The sequence below is a fragment of the Penicillium chermesinum genome (assembly GCF_028974085.1).
Source record: "Penicillium chermesinum strain IBT 19713 chromosome Unknown utg000009l:1.0-952002.0:1.0-954369.0, whole genome shotgun sequence".
NCBI lineage: Eukaryota > Fungi > Ascomycota > Eurotiomycetes > Eurotiales > Aspergillaceae > Penicillium > Penicillium chermesinum.
The window spans coordinates 153,342-176,698 of NW_026695319.1; the positions used below are offsets into that span (position 1 = coordinate 153,342).

The 23,357-nt window shown below is 52.8% G+C and overlaps 10 protein-coding genes across 10 annotated transcripts; 5 read left to right on the top strand and 5 right to left on the bottom strand.

Moving 5' to 3' along the window:
- Positions 1-9: 9 nt before the first annotated feature.
- On the top strand, positions 10-3,326 carry N7468_010497 (uncharacterized protein; the record flags this gene model as incomplete). The annotated part of the gene is made up of 4 exons (XM_058479792.1): positions 10-443; positions 493-2,220; positions 2,279-2,437; positions 2,795-3,326. The coding sequence occupies 4 exons, from the start codon at positions 10-12 to the stop codon at positions 3,324-3,326; spliced, it is 2,853 nt and encodes a 950-aa protein (XP_058325315.1).
- Positions 3,327-3,453: 127 nt separating this feature from the next.
- On the bottom strand, positions 3,454-5,734 carry N7468_010498 (threonine/serine exporter family protein; the record flags this gene model as incomplete). Its single annotated transcript, XM_058479793.1, has 2 exons — positions 3,454-4,968; positions 5,036-5,734. The coding sequence occupies 2 exons, from the start codon at positions 5,732-5,734 to the stop codon at positions 3,454-3,456; spliced, it is 2,214 nt and encodes a 737-aa protein (XP_058325316.1).
- Positions 5,735-6,300: 566 nt separating this feature from the next.
- N7468_010499 (uncharacterized protein) lies at positions 6,301-6,567 on the bottom strand (the record flags this gene model as incomplete). The annotated part of the gene is made up of 1 exon (XM_058479794.1): positions 6,301-6,567. One exon carries the CDS (start codon positions 6,565-6,567, stop codon positions 6,301-6,303), a length of 267 nt encoding a protein of 88 aa, XP_058325317.1.
- Positions 6,568-7,709: 1,142 nt separating this feature from the next.
- N7468_010500 (uncharacterized protein) lies at positions 7,710-8,963 on the top strand (the record flags this gene model as incomplete). The annotated part of the gene is made up of 2 exons (XM_058479795.1): positions 7,710-8,792; positions 8,898-8,963. The coding sequence occupies 2 exons, from the start codon at positions 7,710-7,712 to the stop codon at positions 8,961-8,963; spliced, it is 1,149 nt and encodes a 382-aa protein (XP_058325318.1).
- Positions 8,964-9,218: 255 nt separating this feature from the next.
- On the bottom strand, positions 9,219-12,621 carry N7468_010501 (glutamate dehydrogenase (NAD(+)); the record flags this gene model as incomplete). The annotated part of the gene is made up of 6 exons (XM_058479796.1): positions 9,219-9,252; positions 9,313-9,413; positions 9,471-10,153; positions 10,186-11,917; positions 11,965-12,302; positions 12,363-12,621. The coding sequence occupies 6 exons, from the start codon at positions 12,619-12,621 to the stop codon at positions 9,219-9,221; spliced, it is 3,147 nt and encodes a 1,048-aa protein (XP_058325319.1).
- Positions 12,622-13,566: 945 nt separating this feature from the next.
- N7468_010502 (uncharacterized protein) lies at positions 13,567-13,911 on the top strand (the record flags this gene model as incomplete). The annotated part of the gene is made up of 1 exon (XM_058479797.1): positions 13,567-13,911. One exon carries the CDS (start codon positions 13,567-13,569, stop codon positions 13,909-13,911), a length of 345 nt encoding a protein of 114 aa, XP_058325320.1.
- A 4,169-nt stretch (positions 13,912-18,080) lies between these two features.
- N7468_010503 (uncharacterized protein) lies at positions 18,081-18,320 on the top strand (the record flags this gene model as incomplete). Its single annotated transcript, XM_058479798.1, has 1 exon — positions 18,081-18,320. One exon carries the CDS (start codon positions 18,081-18,083, stop codon positions 18,318-18,320), a length of 240 nt encoding a protein of 79 aa, XP_058325321.1.
- Positions 18,321-19,791: 1,471 nt separating this feature from the next.
- N7468_010504 (TFIIIC subunit 6 family protein) lies at positions 19,792-20,688 on the bottom strand (the record flags this gene model as incomplete). Its single annotated transcript, XM_058479799.1, has 2 exons — positions 19,792-20,592; positions 20,647-20,688. 2 exons carry the CDS (start codon positions 20,686-20,688, stop codon positions 19,792-19,794), a joined length of 843 nt encoding a protein of 280 aa, XP_058325322.1.
- A 45-nt stretch (positions 20,689-20,733) lies between these two features.
- On the bottom strand, positions 20,734-21,308 carry N7468_010505 (uncharacterized protein; the record flags this gene model as incomplete). The annotated part of the gene is made up of 2 exons (XM_058479800.1): positions 20,734-20,996; positions 21,155-21,308. 2 exons carry the CDS (start codon positions 21,306-21,308, stop codon positions 20,734-20,736), a joined length of 417 nt encoding a protein of 138 aa, XP_058325323.1.
- Positions 21,309-21,703: 395 nt separating this feature from the next.
- Positions 21,704-23,284, top strand: N7468_010506 (uncharacterized protein; the record flags this gene model as incomplete). The annotated part of the gene is made up of 2 exons (XM_058479801.1): positions 21,704-22,831; positions 22,895-23,284. 2 exons carry the CDS (start codon positions 21,704-21,706, stop codon positions 23,282-23,284), a joined length of 1,518 nt encoding a protein of 505 aa, XP_058325324.1.
- Between the last annotated feature and the right edge of the window lie 73 nt (positions 23,285-23,357).

Here is a 23,357-nt window from a genome sequence, read left to right on the forward strand (position 1 = left end):
GACCGAACCATGCAGTCTCACCTCACAAGGCGGGTGTTCCAGGCGCTCATAAACAACGAACCACTCATTTTTTCGCGATGCCGAAATCAACTTTTATACACGTCTCCCTCGAGAGTACGATTGGGCCTGCCCAATCTGACCTATACATCTCGGCGGACGCTTTTCGCCTTCAATACAACCGCAAACGCATCTGGCGAGAGCCTGCCCGAGATACTGCCCTCAGAAAAGGGTCTAAAGCCCATGACAGACTTGAAACAGTCTCTAGGGGACCAGAGCAGAGCACCTCCAAATGATATCCTTGTCAATGCATTTCACCTGTTCTTCACCTCCCGAGTAGAGTCTCCGGCTGTGATTAATCTTTTTCAGGCGCGGCTGCTATCCCTCACCTGGAAGCACTTGAAGGCACAACAAGAAGACTTGACGGAAAAGGAATGGCATGATGTGTTTTCCGTAGAGAGTCTCGAAAGAGTTCTATTTGTGCTCTCGGAAGAGCCCGATTCTCCCGGAATGTCGCAATACTATACTCAAGCTTGCTCGCTTCGTCTACACCGAACTATGCGAAGATCATGGCTTTGGGCCTAATTCCATAACACGCCCGGCACTCATTCTCTACACCAACCTCCAGGCAAATAACGGGAATCCTGAGGAGGCTCGCCATGTCCTAATGAAATTTGGCGGTCAAATTCGTGGGGCCAAACCTTCGCCCTGGCTGGCTGTCCTCAAAGGATACGCTGAGAAAGATGACCAATACAGCCTGCGGAAAGTCAGCCAGGAGCTGGAGAGCTACGGCGTCAAATTTGACCAAGAATCCCATCAGGAGCTTGTCCACCTCTTAATTTCGCAGGGCTCTTTTGAGGCTGCGAAACACGCATATGAATGCCCCATTGCTGGAAATTATGAGCCCTTGATGGCCACCAAAATCCTCACTATCAAACATGCGATATTGAATTCAGAGGCTCCCTGGGCAGAGCCTATCTTTGAGTCACTTCCCCAAGATGTTCGCGAGACTGCTGGGATTACTTTGTTATGGCAGGCGGCACATGGCAGCAGCGCGACCTCACTAAAACAGTGCGTCCAGGAATGGACAGCAGGTGAACCCCGCATCTCCCAAGCTCTGAATATTGGTGATGTCAATGCTTTGCTCCAATACGCCAACAGTGTACGAGCTCCTGGGTTGGCCGATGAGTTTTTCCAGCTGGCCGAGCACTGGCACCTTGCGCCTGATGAGCAAACCCACATTCTCCAACTAGAATCATTCGTTCAAAGGGGCGATGTCGAACAGACGCTAGCTACACTGGAGAATAAGGTTGATTCAGCGATTCTGGCAAGTGAGAATTTGCCGTTGGCCAACAAGCTCATCACCATGCTTTGTCTCTCAGAGCAAAAAGATGACCTCTTCCAACAAATCTCATCACTTCTGGACCCCCTATTCCAAGATAATGTGCAGTTAGAAGCAGAAACGGTTGCGGCGCTCACGCGTATGTTGCTTTACCGCCATGACTGGGATGCCGTTACTGAACTACTTCGCCCTCGTCTCGGAACCTTCGACAGTGAAGGCAAAACTCTGATTCGCATCTCCCTGACCGATTTCATATTGGACATGGGCCAGAGTGATACGGACGCCTGGGAAGTTTATCAATTGCTCAAGCTAGCCTTTTCTGAGACTGGCGTTAGCGTGCGGACTGAGATCATGAGCGCCTTCTTTGAACGAAAGCGCAGCGATCTTGGGGTCTTGGTATTTGGTCATATGCGCCAAGCAGAAGATTGGGCTGCTCGGCCCAAGCCCGACACTTACGCGCGTTGCTTCCAGGGATTAGCTCGCACAGCTGATGAGAAGAACCTGGAGCTGGTACACAATATGTTGAAACTGGATCTCGGCGTTGATCTGAATACTCGAATCCTTAACGGGCTCATGTTAGCCTATGCTGCCTGCGAGATGCCGGAAAAGAGCATGGCTATTTTCCGGCAAATTCTCCAGTCAGATGAGGGACCATCCGAGAAGACAATCCCGATCTTCTTCAAGGTCTGCCAGAACCACCCCGATGGTGCGCAAGAAGCTCTCAAGATGATGGCCAAGGTCAAGAAACTGGCGATCAACCTCGACCGCAGGCTTTACACCTCCTACATCGAGGCACTCGCGGCTCAAGGAGAGTTTGACATGGCCACGAGTGCCATCGACCAGATGGAAACCGAGACTGGCTTGCTGCCCACGAGCACAACGTAAGTACCGACCGAACCCGATTTTGCTCGGCCTTCTTAATCGCTAATCCATTGACAGAATTGGTCTTTTCTACAATGCAATGCCGCATCAGTACTGGAAAGATGAGGTCGAGAAGTGGGCTCGTGAGAAGTATCCGCAACACTGGGAGCATCTGGCCCAGTTCTCCCGTACGGAACATGAGGAAGGACCTAAGTTTGACGGTATCACCAACGAAGTGTGGGTCTAGAGGACATACAGAAACCTCTCGTGTACATATCTGTAATTACATTGCATCAAGTTCATTGAATTTTTTTCAACTCACCGGCCCATCCCAGTACTTTTGTAGGCGGCAAAAATCGCCCCCATTTCATGCCTGCGTGGAGTCTAACCCGGCACGTGGACTTCCTATTGGCCCATTCGCAAAAAGACAGCCTAAGCACTTTTGAACTCTTGCGACTCTGCCATCCGATTGGCTCGTTCGCATAATCATAATTGAACATCTGACGACGGCCAAGGTATATAAGATGTCTCGTCCTCCATCCATAGAGCGTGAACCCATTCGAAACAAACCCCAAGCTTGAGAGATTATTCTAGAATAGGAGAAATGGCGTCAGGACTTCTTTTCAACCCCATTCGCCTGCTACAGGTTGCGCCTTTCGCATCCAGCACAGGCACCCTCGTCCATGCCACTGTGGAACTCGTTACCAACTCAGCCTTCCTACTCCCAAGCATCCGCACCCAGTCCGACGCAATTGTCCCAGCATGGTATGAGACGGTCTTTGGGAAAGGAGTATTGTCTGTCCTGCTCCTCAACCTCACCACAATCTCCACGGCAGCGGCCAACTTATACCTTCACCGGCAACGAGGAGGTCTTCAAACTACACGGTTCTACTGGATGGGCCTAGTAGGAGCAATCGGCCATCTGGCGTTCATCCCCTTTGTGGCGGGCCCTGTGCAGCGAATCATTGAGAACAAGAGGTATCGGGAGAGTAAGGGGGAGAAGGCAGATGCGGCGGACTCGCCTACTGGGCAGATGGCCCAGTGGCTGGCGGTTCACCGAGTACGAATGCTGGTGGCGGATTTGCCGGCCTGGATCGCTTTCGTGGGGGCTGTATTGACGCTGTAAGGAAACGGGAAAAGAGAGAAAAAAAATGCATTGGAAATCTTGAAAAAGGCTACGTATGCAATTTCGCTATGGGATAATGCAAGATAAGCACCAGTTATGATATGTACACCGGGAACATTTTTTTTGTCTAGAGGCTGAAAATGCCGCTCCGCTTCTTTCCGTGGGGATACACGATCAACGCGGCCACAAACAATCCGACCGAGATGCCGATAGCGGTCTGGATCATACCAAAACCCAGCGAGGTGAGAGAGTTTTGGGAATCGGAGCTGATAGCGCTTGTGCTGTTCGCAGCACTGCCATCAGCCACAGAGTCCGCATAGGATAGACCGGATATAATCGAACCACTGCTCGCAAGACCCGAAGGAACCAGGGTAAATATCCCGGGGATGATAGTTGCAGCCGCATGACCATGCCACAAGCGACTGTACAGATTGGCCAAGAGGCCGATCGTGAAAGCACCCACGGTATTAGCGACTTGGTTTGCGCCCAGCTTCTTCGTACTGAAGTAGTTCGTCACATAGCCACACATGCCCAGGAAGACGGTCATCGGGAGCTGCTTCGGCTTGGCTTGGTTGATGAGAGCGGCGAAGAGACAGAAGAGCGCCACAAAGGGAAAATGCTGGATATATTCGTTACCCCATAGCTCAGGAGTGTTAGCAGGACAGGTCTCGGCTCTCGTCGCATTCTTATCCATCAATCCATAGATAGTGGTGCCAACCGTCACACCATACCCCAGGAACAGAGAATAGATGATTGTATAGACCAGACGAATGGATCCAGCATTCATCTGGTGTGATTGAAGCTCCAAACTGCTGCTCAGCACCGCAAAGCCTGGGAGAATGAGTGCGATGGACGACTCTGCCAACGCGGAAAAGCAGAACAATGGCTGACCGTTGTGTTCAATACTTCCAAAAGCGCGCGACAAAAATGAGGTCAGGATGGCCGCAGAAACTTCCAAGACATTTGAGTATGTGGCTGAGGCGGGGGCAAGAATATGCTGCATGAATCCCACAATACTCCCAAGAATGAAGATAATGGGGAGGTCAATGGGTCGGGCAGAAAATGAGTATGGGCCCACGGCAACACTCGCCAGCCCAGTCAAGAGCACCAGAAGCCACTTGTTGTAACGCGGATTGCGCTGCATAATCTCATCGAGATCAGTAGTAGCCTGGTCAACACTGACAACATCGTGCACGACATTCTTGTAGACGCTATGGACCTCAGCTAGACGGGACAAGTCCAAGCCCTGGATAACACGAATGATTTTGACTTCGGTGGTACGAGTGAGGGGATCGTCAAAGGACATGAACATGCAGCCTGGGATATACAAAAACTGCGCATTTACCTCCAGCACATTCGCGGTCATGATCATGTATTCCTCGAGACGATGGGTGGGGGCTCCATACTTCATCAGGGCACGACAAAGCTGCATCATGTATTGCTGACGAGCCAAAAGAGCGGCAATGTGAACGGTCAGCTTCACGTTCTTTTGACTCTTGCGCTTCTGCTTCTTGCGCTCCTTGGCCGTCATTGGCGGCGGCCCATCGGCCGCCGGGACGCCGATTTTTTCCCATGCCCATCGATGCTGAGATGAGAGAGGACGTGTAATGGTGTCCAGGCGCTTTGGATGGCTTGTCTCCACCTTTGAGGTGGTTCAAATTGAACTTGCTTGCATTTTGGCTGTTGTTTCCACTGTTGTACCACTTGACCTTCTCCTTCTTTCCGCCTGGCGTTCCTGTTGGGGTAGTTGTCCCCGTAGTGGTTGGCGGAAGAGTTTCCGTCTCGGGATCCGCTTCGGTGGAAGAGGCTACGCTGATCCTGCTCCCAGTACCTATGTTATTGGCATATACCCGAAGTAGATGGGAGAGGAGGCCCCCATTGAGTGGGGTGGATGCACCACTATCGAAAGCTGGGGTTGAAGCGCCGGTCGATGGGGCCGATTGGGCCTCTGAACTGTGACGATGATGACCATGTAATCCCAATTGCTTCAACAAAGCATGAGCCTGACTACCATGGTTGACGTTCTGCAGTCTGTCCTCCGTATCGCCCGCCTGGCGAGCTTGGAAACTCTTCAGATCATCGGTGGCACCGAAGAATTCAGGATGAAGGCTTGCTTCCAACCCGTCTTCCTCTCTCTCATGAGGTCTTCCGAAAGCTTGCGCTATACTCGCAGAGCGATTGCGAATGCGCTGGCTTGCAGTCCTCCATCTTTGCGAGATCGAATTTGTGCTCGGCCGGTCACTAAATGCGTCATTGGCATTGGCGTTGGCATTGGCATTGGCATTCGCATTCGCATTGGCTTCTGGATGCAGGGTCTCATCCTCATATGACGATCTCTCCTCTCCACGCTCCCATGAATCTCTCAAAGGAGGTTCGGTGGGTGGAGGCTTCTCTTGGTGATCGGACATACGGAGCCACGCGGAAACATGCGGAGTTCAAGCAAAGGGCTCGGGCAGGGAATGTGGGGAAGTTCGAATTTGACTCCAAAGAAACAATAATGCACTTTTTCCTCCTGAACAAACGAGTGTTAACTCGGGTACCAGAGCGTTTGCAAGTACGGCAGTAAGTCCTCTGAGCAGCCCCAGAAGTGAAGGTAAGTCATGCTCTGGAGGAAAAGCAAGAAGAAACGCCGCGTGATCCGGGGTGGAGAAGGGTTTTTCATTGCGAGACGAATGCCGAGCCAGTGACCGGAGATTCTTCGATGGTCGGTAGACCCACGGCACTAACGCCCTTTGAAGTCATAACCCCCATCTCGCATTAAACCCAGTGGCGTCGTTCCAAGAAAATTGTCAAGTGGGCCGGAGCAGACGTGTCTGCGCTTGGTGTTCCTGAAGCCGATCCATGGTGATCAGTCTAGAACCCTCTGGAACCACCCGCAGGCTGTTCAGGAACAGGGATCCCTCGAACTCAACAGTAGCATATGGGGAATACATCGTGGAATTTACAGTTTTGACTCCCTGTCGCTAAGCCTGCGCTAAGAGCAGAAATCGTAGGGTCCGGGAGGACGATGGCCAATTCGACGGCAGCAAACTTGTGCGCCCCGGAATGCGGTGGGACTGGAATTTTGGTCAGCCCCACCGGGCTCAAGAGGACCCCGATCTGAGGATTCAATGGGAGCAGAATTGAGACCCAGAACTTGGGAATTGGACCGGATACTGCCATACGCGCCGTCGATCCACAGATGGCGTTCAGGTTCGCGCGTATCAAGTACAGGCGGCCAGCCACGAGGTGGCGGAGGCATTTAGTTATACTCCCCCGCCTTCTGCATCAGGGAACGCAGATCTTGGCTTAGGTTTAGCGTCAGGGGTATCCTTGGTATCTTGGGTATTCCGGGCTATCCTGGCTGTTCTTCTCGTCGATCATCTCTGATCATGGAATCTTAGGATCATGCCCCCTTAAGTTCTAAAGCCTCAACCCGTTTGATATTGAGATTCCGCCCTGGCGCCCATGAGATGTCCTGATCCGTTTCGGTTGGAACTGTCTGACACATTTTCTGTTCCGCATGTCGCTTGAGCACATGGTCAACATGGAGTCTCACTTCCATTCTTGTCTGTTGTCAAGCCCCCGAGACGCATGTCTCTTGTATGCATAATTGCATAGCAGCTATGCTATGTACACAATTATGCTGGGAACTTGAATAGGGAGAAGTGGATCTATACAATAGTATCCACCGTCATTGGATTGTCGACACTGACCTTGGTGCGTGTCTTTCTGGAGACCTTGATAGGTGTAACGATGTGTGGTATGCAGAGGACCGGCGGTGGTCCCAAATCTCGCTTCACTCTCTGATTGAGACGTTATAGATCTAGACCTCAGGGAACATGGATTCCCGCCGCCAGATGATTGGCCCCATTATCCTGCACGTTAGTGCATCACTAGCCTCCCTCCAGGAGGACCGTTTGAGCGGAGTCCTACTTTTGTTGGCCCCGTTCCATGGAACTTGGCGGATGACAGCCGTACCTGAACCTGCCAAGTATTGTTTACTTCGTCGCTTGTTTAGTTCTTCGAGAGAAAGATCGACTACGAGTAGACCATGGGGCACTTCGCGGTCTGATCTTCCCACGCTCCCCTCTCCCGCTCAGTCCCCCCAATGGTACCTCCACCTGAGCTCTTATCTCATACTAGTCTACGACACTAAAACACCCCCTCACTTCCGCTATCGAAAACGTCTAAGCCGTAATGCCAAGAACCAAAGAATAATAGTTCCTTCGCCCATAAATGGCTGCCTTGAGCACGAGCGGTTTATTACTGCCAGTCATACCACCGCCAAGTCCACCCCGCGCTGCTGCACTACGCGACTCCATTTAACCCTACAGCTCTCCTAGATCTCCCCATTTTCACGCCCCTCAAACAAGTCAGGCTCCCCAAGAATACAATGCTGCCATGCCGAACCCATCCCTGCAGCCCCCTGACCAACCCGTCGCCCTCCGCCGCTCACATCTACTCTCCCCTTCACCAGACCGATTGACCAACGCCCCCACCACTCTCCGCGTCATCCGCGAAAACACCCTCTCCGGCCGCGACTTCAGCATCCACCAGCTGCGCAGCGACGAAGAAGTCACCAGCCCCCGCCGCAGTACCCTCCTCTACACCGTCTTCGGCCGCCTCTGGAGCAACTCGCAACACCGCGAGATCCGCGACCCAAACGGCCGCCCCCTCCTCGAGCTCCGCCGGATCTGGTGGCGGGGCCAATGGACCGTGAAACGGCCTGGCGGCGTCGGCGATGACCTGCTGAGCGCCGAGCTGCGCTGGGGCATCGGGATCAAGATCGCCGTCCGCTTCGAGAACGCGCTCGCCTCGGGCCGCTGGGACGCGGACGAGCTGGTGAATATGAATATGAACATGAACAGGCGGCTGGACGCCTATCGCAGCCCGCACCCGCGCCGGCATACGCTCTCCTCCTCGCGCCGGAACCCGCCCTTTCGCCGCCGACAGGAGCCCGAGCCCGACGCCCCACCGCCGTATACACCGCCGCCGTACAGCGCCGTGCTAGCGGAGGACCATGCGCGGGGGGTGAGGCGTGGGGAGGCCAATGGCCAAGGACATGGTAATGGGGGGAGCGAGGGTAGTGGCAGCGGGGCGGAGAGTGAAGAGTCGCTTGATGAGGACGACAAGGTGCGTGCGGATCGCCAGCAGGCGCCGCTGCCGTCTTATGAGTCTGTGAGGCGGTTCTCGAGTACTTCCTTGCGGGATCTGCTGGATGCGATTGAGCCTCCGGGAGAGCCGGCGCCGGCTTCGACGGCCTCGTTTCCGCCGCCCAGGCCGAGGTCTGAGGGCGGCATTGTGGATACGGTGAATGCAATGGTGGACTTGAAGGTGGTGCAACTCAATAGCACGGAGGCGATTGTCACGATGGGAGAAAAGCGGATCATCTATGTGCGCAAGGAACGGGTGCTTGATTCTCATATATTTGGGTCAATGCCAAGATGGGAGGTCGAGGTTGCCGAGGGCGTGGATTTATTATTGGTGAGTAATCTCCTTTGCTTTTTCCCGTCTTTCCTTTTCTCGCCCCTGAAAAGACGAGAACACAGGGGCTCCCCCGGAAACTCCGAGGACTAACAGGTGACTTAGGCCGTCAGTATTGTGCTCATCATCGCGGAGTTTGTCAAGCACGAATATCGGATTCGGGCTAATTGAACAAGGTATTTCACGCTGGACGGATATACTACAAATCATGATACGGAGTGAAGCACTTTTAGCGCAGATACAAAGGAGTACCCCAGAGCATTTCGATGCCAATGCAATTGGAAATTCGATAGACTTTTTCTAGGCCATACATTCGTCAAGGGAAACAAGCACTGGCTAAGTTTCCTTATTAAGTATATCTTTCATGGGACGCCGGGGTTGAACAGATGAACATGAACACAGAATTGGTCGCAGTCGGATGAACATCTATGACTGGATCTTTTGCAAACGCTTGGTCATGCTGTACACTGGTTAGCATCAAGGCCCGGAAAATCAGCAGGTGCAGAAAAATGGAGCTTACAAGTCAAAGAAGGAGAATTGGCTGGGATTGTTGCCATACTCGTACACGAATCGGCTAGCCAAGTGGCTACCGAAGATGGCACGAAGGTAGTTCTCGGGAACCTGCACATAGTCAGTACTGATGGAATGATTGATGTGTGGTGTGAGGGAAATACTCACTCGTTCCAGGATCTTATCCAATCCGATCTTATCCAGAAGAAGACGCGGTAGAGCGTCTCCAAGCACAGAGCGGCGGAGAGCCACGTTGTGCCAGAGCTCGGTTTGCTGGAGCTCCTCATCCAGCTTGGTGATGGCGAGGCTGAGACGGTCACTGAGCACGCTGCGCAATACACCGGTCTGCTCGTGCTCGCGCCAAATGGCTTCGAACTCGAGAGTGGCGTTTTGCTTGATGATTTCCTGGACCTCCTTCACGTAGGCCTGGTAGAACTCTGGCACAGCACCGTCCTCACCAACACACATGTTGGCCACGAACTCGGCATCGTCGAAAGAAAGCGAGGCGAGAACTTCCAAAGATGACGAAGTAACACCACCCTTGTTGGCGGAAGCGTCCTTGAACAGGATACAGCCAGCCTTTTCCAGGCGGAGCTTGCTGTCCTGGGTAATGAATAAGTTGGCACCTTCGACAATGTACGGAACAATAGCCTTGCCGTCTTGAATAAGCTTGCCGACAGTTGAAAGATCAATTGACTCGGGGCGACCACCACAGGGGACGAAAGTGTCGAACTTCTCAACGTGGCGCAAGTGGAAGGTGTTCCGGAACATCATACCGTTGTGTACGATCTCACCACTGGGAAGCTTCACGTTCACCTCGTCCACCAGAACGCGGTAGCCCTCGGGGAGAGCTTGGATAGGTCGAACTCGGAGATCATGACACGCTTCTTGGCCAAGCGCAGGAGCTCCTCGTGGTTCAGACCTTGAGGGTCGACAATGACTCCGGATCCGTCGACAATAGCACAGTACTTCTCGTTGGACAGTAAAATTTCATTGGAACCCAGATCACCATCGGGGCCACCGGTCTGCAGCTTGCGGATGGTGGAAGGATCAATGTTGAGCTTGCGGTAGATTCCGAGCACGTATTGGCGGACCGAGAGGGTGGTCATGCCGTAAGTGTCGTGAGGGATACCGCCCAGCTTGGGGCTCTTCCCGGTGAAGAAGGACTTCCACCAAGGAGCACCACGAGCACGAGCGTGCTCGGTAGCCCAGTCAACCAGCTCGGCAGTGTTCTCATCAGGACCCATGAACAGGATCTCATCTTTGCCGTGAAGATCGACAATAGGGTCCTTGATACCGGGGCTCACGGGGGGCAGAAGGAGGTCAAGAATACTGTCGATGTACTTCTCGAAGGCGACCCGCGCCTTGTCCTGGTGGGCCACATCCAGGAGGATGACACCCTTTGCACCGCCCTCGGGAATATCCTTGTTCTTGCGCTGCTGAGTGTTGGCAAGGTTATAGTTCTCGTCGAATAGCGAGCGAGCGTTGATGCCGTATGCCTCCTTATTTCGACTCTTGACGATTCGGATGCCTCCACGCGCGATGTCTCGGAATCGCAGGTGGAAGCCGCGGAATTCAGAGCTAATAACCAAGAACATACCGTAGAGAGGCTGAGGGTACTCATGCTCTGGCAAGAAGTCTGGCTTCAGACGGAAACTCAAGGCCACCTTAGTGGGAGTGAAGAAGTTGGTCTTCAGAATGGAGGAGTTGAAGACACGGAACGAAGTCATGACCATCTCGTCATGTTCGTTCATGGTGGTGCTCCGGATCAACTGCTTCAGCTTTGTGCTGTCCAGCACCTCGTCCACCTGCAGACGGAGGTAACTGAGAGTAGGCAAGAAATCATCGCCGTTGGGACCCTGAGTCTGCACATAGTGGGTATTGGCGAAATCAAGGTAGAGCTTGTGAATCAGCTCGGGGTAGTTGTTGATGATCTCGAAGATGTAGTCGGCAGTGAAAGTCTCTGTGCGCAGGCGCTTCTTGATCTTGGAAAGCAGCTCTGCGTGAACACTGTTGTTGGAGTCCAGCAAGGCTGCAAGAGAGTTGTATTCTGAGCCAAGACGGTTGAGGAACTGCTGTACAAACACCCACGCACAGTGAGCATAGATGGTCTCTTGCAAGCTGAGTCGACCAGTAGCGAAGTGGCCCTGGAATCGGTTCTGGGGGATACAGTACAGGAGAGAGGCCTCCTTCATAATCTGGTGGATCGCGGCCTCGATGGGGGGGTATCGCGAGGAAACCTCAGCATTGCTGGAAGGACGAAGGTACACTGAAATAACAGTGATACCATTGGAGAATTGCTCCACGTACTTCCGGGAGCTAGTCAAGCGGTAGTAATGGTACAAATCGGACAAAGCGCTGAAGAAACCCATGGCAGAGCCCTGGCGGTAGGCAATTACCAATCGCTTCTCGCGACTACCTTCGATCTCGAACATTTCGATCACAGGACCAGTGCGGCCCACGGCGGTGGTGATGATCTCCTGGTAAATCGCCTTGGTGTTTTCAGTCGCCTTTTGCAAGAAACGCTTCTCGCCGACGATTTCAATGTTGGTCTCGTTCGGCGAGGGGTTGGGATTGGCGAATTGGCACTTGTAGACGAAGTAGCAACGAAGCTGCTGGCCATTGTCCCCGGAAGAGTAGTGGGGGAACGGAAAGTCTCCACACGATAGCTTTCCGAGCCCTTTGAGGTGTTCAGGTACTTTTCGTCGATACGCTGCTCATATCGAGGACCGTGCATGGAGGACACACCAGGCCTACTGGTGTCGATATAGACGGCGTGGTCTTCAGCCTCTTTGTCGAGGCGGATTTCCAGTTGCTTGTCATCCCGCGCATAGGCCGCGACCTTGGCCGCATAAAGAGAAAGGATCTGAGTCACAATGGCATCTACGGTCTCGGTTTGGAAGTAGGTGTCGTCGATACCCAGCATGTTGTAAAACCAGGTGGTTTCAGAAACGACAAAATCACTAGGAAAGAAGCCCTTCTCCTCCAATTGATCCATCACTGGGATTTGTTAGCGAAAAGAAATTGACCCGGCGCCGCTCCACTATCCACATTACGCACCTTGCTCCATCTGTTTCTGCTTGCCCTCGAAAGTGGCAGCGACGTAACCAGGGTCCTCCTCGGAAAGCACTCGGTGGGGAGTGCCCGGCACTCCCAGATGAGTAGGCTGGGGCGAAGGCTGTCGCAGAGCTGACCCTACCACATGATCGAAGTGCTTATTGTGAGGGCGCTGGAAACCAATGGGGGTACTAGGGCCAGAGCTGCCATCTTGGCTGTTGACCAGCTTGGGGAGAGGGCGTGCGGGGGGGCACATCGCCATTGGAGGTCTCGGACACGGGGGTGGTAGAGGAAATGGGAGTGGACATGTTGGTCTGAAGACTCTAGATTCGAGAAGAAAGAAAAGAACGCTAGAGATCAATTAGAAACTGCGAAAAGACTGGTTGTCGGCCTGGGGAGCTGCAGCGGGGCCCAGAGAGATAAGCGCACAGGAATGTGCGCTTATCGCTGCCTAGACCCGTTTTTTTCTTTCTCTATCGACAAAAGGACCCTTTCCGTCCCAACAGGAACTGGTTCCGGGGACCGATAAGAGGTAAGGGGGATGGGTTTAGAAAGGAAATCGAGAGTGGAAGAGAGGGGGCAAAAAAACAACAACAACAAAAAACCGGGATTGAAAGGGAATGGCAGATAAGACTCACCGTCGCCATGGACCAACTAAGCGGTATAGTTCGAGACGATCGAAGCAGGAAGTGTTTACGGTTTCATTGAAAATCCGGGGTACGCGGGCCCTTTTAAGTAGGAACTGAAGAAGCCACCAGAAAGCAGAAAAAATTTAATCCTAATTGTAAACCCCCCCCAAACCCAAAACCTGGAATCCCCTATGCGACAGGATGTCTGGCACAGCCAGTCATAACCGACGGTAGGCGGAGTTGGTTGACGGTCTCGAAGGGCTCCAGCTCCACTTGACGCACGCTCGTTCCCCATGAATGACTAAGAGCCGGCGATAGGCGCGATGGTGATTGGTACAAATCGCCCTTTTCCGAGGGCAAAGCCGACTGGGAAAATCCCGCTGCGTCATGCGGGCCGAAAATAGCGTGAAAAATGGGCAATTAATTGCCTCAATGCTTTTGGACGCAGTCAAGTGATTCTCTAAGCCTCAAACAAGAGCCGGCGGAGGCCAAACGGCTAAAAAAAGGACAATAAGAGCGAGACATTTCCCATTCCCGCTTCTCTAGGGGGCACGGTCCAAGGGGTATAGTCACCTGAGATGGTCATACTTTCCAGTCGAGGGGACCTGGGGGGTAGACAGGACGTGTCCGCCAATGGCCTCATCGAAGTAATGTGTGTCGAATATTGTGGAATGCGATGTGTCATGCAAAGGTCGTCAACGAACTTAGTTGTCAAAGTAAATGCCTCAGATTGTGCCAAATCTTGCCAAATCGTGTCCTCTCCGGCTCCCGTGCCCCAGCCCTACCACGTTTTCTGCGGTCAAATTGTGGCTAGAGTCCGGGGGATTTTCGCCCAGGGACCGCTAATAGATCAGACCAAGGCCACCAGCAGGTCGTCCCGCACGGACGACCCCATGGAATGGGGAAAGATTTGTAAATTTTGAGAAATAATCAGGTTCGTTGGAGGTCGCTCGCTGCGCCGGCCCGGTCACCGCCCCATAGAGGGGCTGGTACCTGGATCGTCCACGCGGGGTAGTGGCTCGATCCCAAGGTCCCCCTAGGCACGTTTATGCCCCAGGAGCGAATCACCAGGCGGGATGGATCGCCCGTCGAAAGAATCTTCACCTGCCCCGTTGGAGTGGCGGGGGGGGTTCTTACGTGATAATTTGGGCTTTGCCCCTCTCGGCGGATTCGCGATTGGAAGAGGATTCCGATCGGCGAACAATGAGGTAATAGCTTGGCTGGGAAGGGGAAGGATGTTCCGGACTCCAATGATGTGTCCCGTTTGAAGGGTCCAGAATATGTCAGAGTATTGGATGTGGTGATATCTTCAGTCTGGCTCCTCCGACCTTGCAAGCCAAGGGACTTTCAATAAAGTGGGACTCGTTGGGGGTAACGGAGCCATTTCGGACTGAAACACCTAACAATGTACCTGAAGTCCCTAATTCAAGGTACTCTATGGAGTACTCCATGGGTTTTCCGGCCTTCGAGACTGAATCCCGTCAACTGAAGGCGTTACCACGCTCTACTATCAATATCGAAAAGAGCCACAGACATACTGCCAAAGGATCCAGTACGGTATACGATTTGAGCTCTCCCAAATTTCAGAACTCTCCCCTAGCCTCTATACTAGCCTGGTGGTATAGGGCTCACCATTTTATATATGACGGACAACGGGTCCTCTCTGTATTGACCTCGACTTTGAGGTACTTATTACCGTTCAATTGCGCACTACTCCTATTCGTATTAGATCGTGATCCTGATACCATAATCCGAAAAACCTCATGATAGGAAAGCAAGGATAAAAGAATCCTAGTATGGAGGGGAATTCAATGTAACAAGTACCGAAGTGCAAGATTTAGATGCGATATGACCGACAAAATTGTATATATCATGGAGAGTGCATACTAGTCTGCTTACAAGAAATGGGACTTCGGGCTACATAAATATAGCAAACCCAAATAAAGCGGCGAGGGAATCATCCATCAAGGAAGGATTAGCAGCAACAGCGAACTATTGCTCACTATTAGCCTTTCGACACGGTCGACCAGACCTGAAGGGTTGCAAATCCTGAAGACGGGCCTTCCATTCCAATTTGGTTCTCTCATCCGCGAGTATATTAGGTTTGAGCTAAGATTGACCTGGGTTGAGACTGTCTTCAGGTTTGCCATGACTACAATGTTGGCAGGGCCAGATCCACTGGATACGACAAGATGGCGTACTGTGTGGGGCATGCAGACAGGCCGCCAGCAGGGATGTGGATATGTAAGTCAGTTTAGCCTTTGAAAACTGCCAGATAAGAAACTTGATGATCTGGACGGCAGAGGTGGTGGGTGGGTTGATGCTGTCTCCGTGTCTATAGTTTTGACAAGGAGGAACTACCAGACACCGAGATCCTAGTCCAGCTGGAACTGCATCACGATCTTTCTGAAGGCGGGCCTGGGAATGGTAGTCACGGGCGGAAGCCTTGTTTGTTCGCCCCGCTAGTGACGTATCCTAACTGAACGAGTCCACTTACTGAATGTCTGGGGTTTGGAACATATGTTTTGCTCCGGCACGACCGATGTTAAACCTAGCGCCCATCTCCACTTACACTCAAAAACCGTGTGGCCTTCGATAGATCCTTTCCTCGGACATTTCGGATGAACTACCGAGACGGCTCCCTCCGCAGAGTCTGCACAAGACATCCATGATTCTGTCCTGGTTACTAATCCCACTTTCCGAACTGTGGACACGACGTAAAGGTTGCAGCGACAGGCAACATTGATTTTGCTCAGAGATTTGGAATAGCAGAGCTACTATCTCATGATATAAAAGTTTGCCTGGATGATGAGATTTGCCAGCTGAAGATGACATCTGCCTACGCCTGTCGAGTCGGGATATACAATGGATTCCAAAGTTGTCGTACATCTTAGCCTCCGATTGCTTGGTGGAAAGTGTGTTATGGAATTATGGCCACCTTGCGGGGTTAAAGGGCCAATCAATAAGGATTCCTCCAGAACCAGAAAATTCAGGGACTATTTCCAGTGACGAACCATCTTCTGGTACTTTTTTTGCTTTCCAGGAACACCAGGTGTCCTCAAAGTACGATTAGGGTCAAAAGATAATGGTGTCCAGTGAGCATCAGTCTTTATTAGGCCGCGGCCACGAGCATCTATTTCAGGAACGGGCTGTGATAGATGACAAGCTCGTAACACGCCACGAAGCGACAAGATGCCGAGTCTGACTGCTGATCTTGATTGATTGCACTGCTTCATTGGACATTAGGCCTCAATAAGGCCGGCCATAGAAGCTGGCACGATTCAATAGGTGACAGGGCTGATGGGGTTGCAAATCCGGGGGGCAGAGTGATCCACCGGACTTGGCAGGTATGACCCATCAGCTAGTGGACGCTGATCATTTCAGAAAGCCCCAGGCCACATCATCAGGGGGGGATGCGCTGTTACATATAAGGGGGAGATATGGCGCCAAGTCTGGCATGTATCGTAATCATGGTGCATAGAACATCCGAAGCAGGTTGGTTCCCCAGGGAATGCATCAAGCGCTCTCCAAGGGAATCTCCGGCATGAATAATATGGGGCTCCCTTGACCCCCGGAAAATCCCATTGTGTGGAAAAGTGGAGAGCGCATTGCAGGGCGCCACAATAACCTCCGCGGAATTCCCCCCCTGTTATCGTCCGGGGAAAAGCGTTGGAATCAATAGAGGAAACAGGAGACTCCACATATTGGGGGAAACCTATTCGCCATACCCATGATGAGTTGGGCAATTCCACCGCTCTTCTCACCCTTCAGCAATTGGAGGAACTGGCCCGTCACCCCTGACATGTTTGCTCCACTTGGCACGTCCAGCGCCCCCTAATCCTGCAATAACGACGGGATGAAACATTTTGTCGATATCCGAGGGTCAAACCTGCAGTGCTAACCCTGGTTTTCTTTACTATGACGTGAACATTCGCGTCAACGGCTTCTAGAGAAGGGATGATCCGTATAGAGGCGACTGCTTCGAGGCGATTCTGGCACGCCCGACAGTCTGGTCCTTGGGAAGATCTTGTGCAGAGGGTGCCGCGCCGGTATTCACCCGACGATCGAGGCTAGAAGTCGTGGAAGGACTTAGGAATATTGTCCACCGCCGTTTTGCTTTCAGAATCAACTAGGAAGGTACTGCATTTGGGAATTGCAAAAGGGGGATCCCGGCATTCTGGCCCCGGTTCCCCGGAGCCCGTGGCCCTTGAGCTGGTGGTTCCATGGGGATCACTTTTTTCCCTGATGTGTGACAGTGCTTTCCCCACACTGGTAACGTATCAGGCGAGGGAGAACTACTGTCGGGGATGCCCATCCCTGGCTTTGGTCAATTATTGGGTAACGGGGGTGAGGAGAATGAGGCGATCAGGCTGGGCGATCTTATATGTATTCCCCAACCGGCTGAGGTCTGGGCCTTGAGTACTTTGGTCGCAGCATCGCCAGGGGGGGCTTGACGAATGCCCCGACTAGTTTACTCCACATCTTTTTCTTTTTCTTTTCCTTTTCTAGCTTTTTTCCCGCTTTGAATTGTGAGGCGGTTATTCCCCGGCTAATGATTAAACCAAAAAGAGTGGGAACTTGAGCATTTGGGAGGGTATAACTAAGAGGACCATTCCAGGGGGGGCCCCAGATCTGAACATTCTTATAAGTACTTGTACAACTTTTGCTGCTCTCAGACTTTATCTCGCCAACGTGTACAAACGCCCCATCCACACCCAGGATTTCAGCCCCTGCAACCCTGGCTTATCGTCCATAATTTCTCCATAAAGCCCCCATCTCCCCGGCATTCTTTGCCAGGTCCCCAACTTGAGTCTTGCATTCCGCCTTCATGTGAGTTTATCTGGAGCCCGTGCTAGTTACATCATTCAGCCCCGTTCTCCCGAACGCTTTCTTCGGGCAGTTTCGGAAGGACAGGCATATGTCTACAAGCAACAGCACAAGCTGACTATACAAAACAGCTTGAACATCAAAGATCTCCAGTCCTCCGACTCCCGAACTTCAAATTCGCCTCCGCTCTGTGCCGAGGTATCATTCTACGAAACACCTACAAAAAGCTCCCGACCCCAGCTTCCTATCTCCAACCAAAAGCACCATGTCTTCCAAGACTGCCCCCGTCACCGTCGTCCCGCCTACCTCCCACGAGGCTCTTTCTTTCACCCAGGATATCCGCGCCATCATGGTTGGATCTAATGCCAAGCCCGACAAGCGGCCCCATCTGGTGGACAACCTCCCTCCTGCACCGCCGCCATCTCCAGTGTCATTTGCAACCAACAGCACTGGCAAAGCCCCCGGCGGCAAACGGGAGAAAATCCCCAGCTTGAGTCTGGAGTAAACCAATCTATCCCTCCGGGCCGAGATCTGTACCACTACCGCTAAACCGTTCTATTCTTATTTCTTTTCCCCGTTTACGCCCTTTTCTACGCTCGGCTGGCCATGCGCTTGATTCCTTCATCTCGTTCCTCTCGACGAACTCGGCATATCTTATCATCTTGTGTTCGAAAATGCGAGGTGCGGGATCTCGGTCTCTCTTCTTTGTTTCTCGTGTCTCTTCGGGTGGTCTTCGCGGCAAATTGCCCTGCTCTTCTTTCTTTTTCCAGCATCAGCGTGACGGACGAATTTCTGGTCTGCCTCTTTAATTGGCACGACTCTAATGACTTTGGGATAATGGCTACATAAAAAGGGGGAGTTTTGGCGTCAATCGATTTTTCTAATAGCAATAGGGGTTCATTCAGATTGACATTTTCTTGAAATTTGTTTTGACTATCGGATCTGGAGCGAGTAGAGCCAGCCATCTGTAGAGAAAGCTGCATACGGAGACGGTCATGGACGTAGAGGGCTTGCTGGACGTGGAGGAGGCTCCGGAAGGAAACTGCAGCATTACACTCATGTGAAATCACTCAGGATCGAGATTCAATTTCTGACCTATTCTAGCGGAAAAGGATACCCGGTTGGTGCGGACAGGGATTCACCACTAAGATAGTATGGATTGGCGGTGTGGCGCAAGAGCACCCGGGCTGAGGACCCTGATACATCCGTCTTTCTGGTTTAGCGACGTACTTCTGGCCAGACGGGATCAAATGTAGCTGCGAACTCGTTACGAAGTCCCCCGGACAAAAGGACCTCTACCCCGGCCAGTTGAGCGGTGAAACGAGAACCTCATACCTGTCCTGGAGCAAGAGACCAGTTGCCGATCACGACGTCATCGAACAACACCCCCTGTGGAGCACCCGAAGTCGCACGTAAGGCTGGCAAGATAATCCATGGATAGCAATCGCCGGGATCGGTCGCATTTAGAGGGATCGGCCGCGGCAGACTACCGCGAGCGAAGGTAAAGACCTTTTAAACAGCCGCGATCAACGCTTTTAACGTCACCTTCACATCACTAGCCCTGAAGGCCAGGACTTTCATACCTGAAGTTTTATTCCATGAAAGTAACCTAGGCTGGAGGTGGGGCCGCTCCGGACCGAGGGTTTTCAGTGTTCACCCAGCAATCCATGAGACCTACATCAGCCCCAGAGATAACGAGAGAACCAAGGTCGCCGGAGTTCGCCATGACCACAGGTTGTGCATGGGTATCTAAACGATCGCATTGGCCATACAGATCGGAAAATTGGGGAACGTAGGAACCTCATCACGTGACGGCCACTAAGCACCCATGAGATGCAAGCAGTCCGGGGGGGATGGACGACCTTCCCGCCATCTCCCGCCGTCTTCCGCCGTTATCTTCAATCCTCTTAAAACTGGGAATTACCAGACTAGTGAAATATAGACCATGCCTCAGACATGCTGCCGAATAGGGTCGTTCAGACCGATTGGACATTCTGATCATCCAGATCTCGGAGCATCTGAAGCAATTCGTCTTCCGCTTCTTGGTCACCATTGCTAGCGCGTTCATTTAAGCTTTGAATGTTGGCCATTTGCGCTTCGGTGCGAGCCCACGCGTTCAAGCGCTCAATGAGATTAGGGTTGGCACGCTTAGAACTCATGACAGTACGCACGGTGTCCGTCTGGCCCTTGGCAGCTTTGAGGGCTTGCAGACGTTGGATGAATGCCGCTTGATGCGAAGGGGGTTCTGGCCGCCGAGGCACAGCATTGGGAGTCGGTTCCTGAGTGGATGCCAATGACGAATCGGTAGATATAGAGTTGGCGGGAGGATTGGCCTCTGGGACCGATGCCGGGCCTGTACTGGACGCGATGTTTGCTTTGCGTCCCAAGAGCTTCACGCTGTTGGCAGCAATCAGGTGAAAAGCGGGGCCCTGCTGCAGCGGTGGACAGGTCTGGTCATGACCCAGGCCTGCGTCCTCCTCCGGATGGGAGAAAATTAGCTCTGTGCCGATCTGATCGGCCCATGAGCAACTGAAGATTTGGTTGTAATACGAGACGACAGGATTGCACGTGTCGAGGCCCAGGACTTGGATTCGCTCGGTAGACAACGTGCTGGCTTCAGGGCCATCTAGGGGAGCACCATCGTCGAAGAAACGGTCGCCTTGAGGGTCATAGGGCGTTGGGTCCTCTTCGGAAGGGAGGGGTACATCAACCTGCCGACTGCGTGGGGGGCGCAAAAGACCGTTGATGGACGTTAGGTCTAGGTTCAAGTAGAAGGACTGCGGGAGAGGTGAGCTAAATCCGAATCTTCTCCGGGCCCGAAGTCTCCATACCTCGGTTTCTGACTCATGGTATTCGTATTCATAATCGTCCATTCTGGGCTGCTTCCTGGGAGCCCTGAAGACGGTAAAAGAACTGAGTCAGCCGGAAGCGGTATCAAAACAGCCGAGCGGTGAAGCCTTGGGAAGGATGGGGAAGCGGGATCTCGGAGGTTGCGGGGCATGTATGTAGCGTACTTGGCGTGTGTGCGAGAGCGTCAGGGCACTAGGTGTTGTACGAGGAGGGGTTGGACCCGCAGGAGGTGGCAACTGAGTCAGGGTACTGCGTAGATGGCGTATCCTTGCTGTTTTGCGCCTACAGCGTGATTGGACAGTAGGGTCAATCCATGGATCGTTCCAGGGTGCTTAATACTACCTTGGCCACGCGATTCTAGATTCAATAGCTCTCTCTGATGTGTATACGTAGATGGGGGGTGGGAAACGAGAGGGGGCTGGCCTAATTGATCGACGTTTCCCCCTCTCGGGGTTCCAGGAAGCGCCAAGTTCGGGCATTCAGCCTTACCGGCTGACCCTGGCAAATGTCTGGGCAGGCCTGAGGTCCAGTCGAGTGCATGAGCATCATGCGCTCGTAAGTATCCGAGTCTTCCGTATCTTCCTTTCTGCAGAGGATTCCCCATGGAAGATTCGGGTCTGATGGTCATCGCATCCGGACCCATCTCGTTTATCTCCATTTCCGCACGTTCCCGGACGTTCTCTCTGCCTTGTTCCATACCTCTTTCTTTTTCTCATTTTCCATTTTGATTACCTATTTGATCCACCTCTTTTTTTTCCATTTTTTTTTTACCTTGTTCACGAGGGAAGCTTTAAGCTAGTATCGGAAGTCTCGGCCACCCGCTATGGACTGTTTATAGGCCCTTCCTCCCCATCCTGTTGTACTGACCTCCTCTTGTCACTTCTCGTCCCAGAGCCCCGGCATGCCCATAGATCTTATCAGCTGCTCCCTGCATTGATCTTCCGGTGTCGACCGGGTTTCCTGAGGCTGGCCTCCCCGTTCATGACATTGAGCTTGCAGATCAGCCTACGCTAGGCGGTCTGTCCCCCTCTCCGGCAAATGACACGCAAAGCCCAGGTAGCCATTGTGACTCTGTCCACTCTGATTATCTACGTATCTCTTAACAGTCTCGCGCGGGCTCTCGATCCGAGTGCCTTTGTCTGGTACGAGGAGGACTGGGAGGAGAGGAGTTGGATCGCGACCTCTCGCTTTTGGCTCGATCGCAAAGCTTGTCGCTGGCTCAGCATCTGCGGACTGGCGCATCTGCAGAAGGCCCATTCGCCCTTTGGCCACCGCGATCCCGCCAGCTGGACCTCGCTAGACGAGCCCGACGCCGAGCCCGACGCCGAGCCCGGGCTCTGGTCTTCGTTCTGGACTAGCGGGGCTAATCAGTCCGAGTGGGCTGCCGAGGAGCGATCTAAGCGGGAGATCCCCGACTATGTCTTCGAGTACGCCCCACTCGTCCACCTTTACTCCCAAGAACAATTTTGGCCCAGCGATATCGCCGAACATCTTTATCACACCACACCTTCGTTAAACTACACCCCAATCCAAGCGGACGGGGGTCGCCTCACTCTCAATGACCTTGATCGACTGAATGAATTCAATGGCCGCCATGTCTTCCTTACAAGTAACGACAATGTGGAGAGTCGGCCGCCGTGGCTGGAAGGAGAAGCCAATATACCCAAGAATGACCGGGAAAAGGACCCGGTGGATGAAATGAGGCCCGGTTGGGATGAACAACCAGACCCCACCGATCCAGGCGACGCTGAAGACACCGACGATTGGACCGATTTAAGAGATGAACAGACTCGCGTGGAGCAGGAGCGGGAACAGGCACGGTTGTGGGATCAAGCGCGGAAACGCTTCCGTCAAGAGTTACGCAAACGATACGGCGGCAAGAAGCCCCAAGAACCACTGGCCGGAAGCCCCGGTGGTCGCAGCGATGCGCCAGCCGTGCTGCTCACTATCGACAAGGGTAATGGCGTTGTTGATGCCTTCTGGTTCTTCTTCTACAGCTTCAACCTGGGCAACGCTGTTTTCAATATTCGTTTCGGGAATCATGTGGGCGATTGGGAACATTGTTTGGTCCGATTCCACCATGGCAAACCCAAGGCTCTGTTTTTCAGCGCTCACACCGCCGGTGAAGCATATCGATATGAAGCAGTAGAAAAGATCGGCCGCCGTGTGAGTACAATTTTTTTTTCCTCTTACATCTAGAGCAATGATGATCGATGCTAATTCATACAGCCCGTCATCTACTCAGCAGAAGGCAGTCATGCCATGTATGCAACTGCAGGAATCCACCCGTACATTCTGCCATGGGGTCTCCTGTACGATGTTACTGACAAGGGCCCCCTCTGGGATCCCTTGCTGAATTCCCATACATATACCTATGACGGCCAGGAGAAAACCCTCCGTGCATCCACGGTTACCCCCAATGCGCCGACTGAATGGTTCTACTTCCGCGGTCATTGGGGCGACAAATTCTACCCGCTTGGTGATACTCGCCAGTACCGGTTCGCCGGTCAGTATCACTATGTGAATGGGCCCCTTGGGCCTCGATTCAAACGTCTGAATCGAAACAAGATGTGTCAAGGCTCAGACTGGTCTCCTTGTCTAATTCGAGACTCCATCTGATATTGAACTGGACCTGTTGATCTTCTGATACCCCTCCCCTTTGCTGCTTTATCTGACTGCGTTGATTATATAT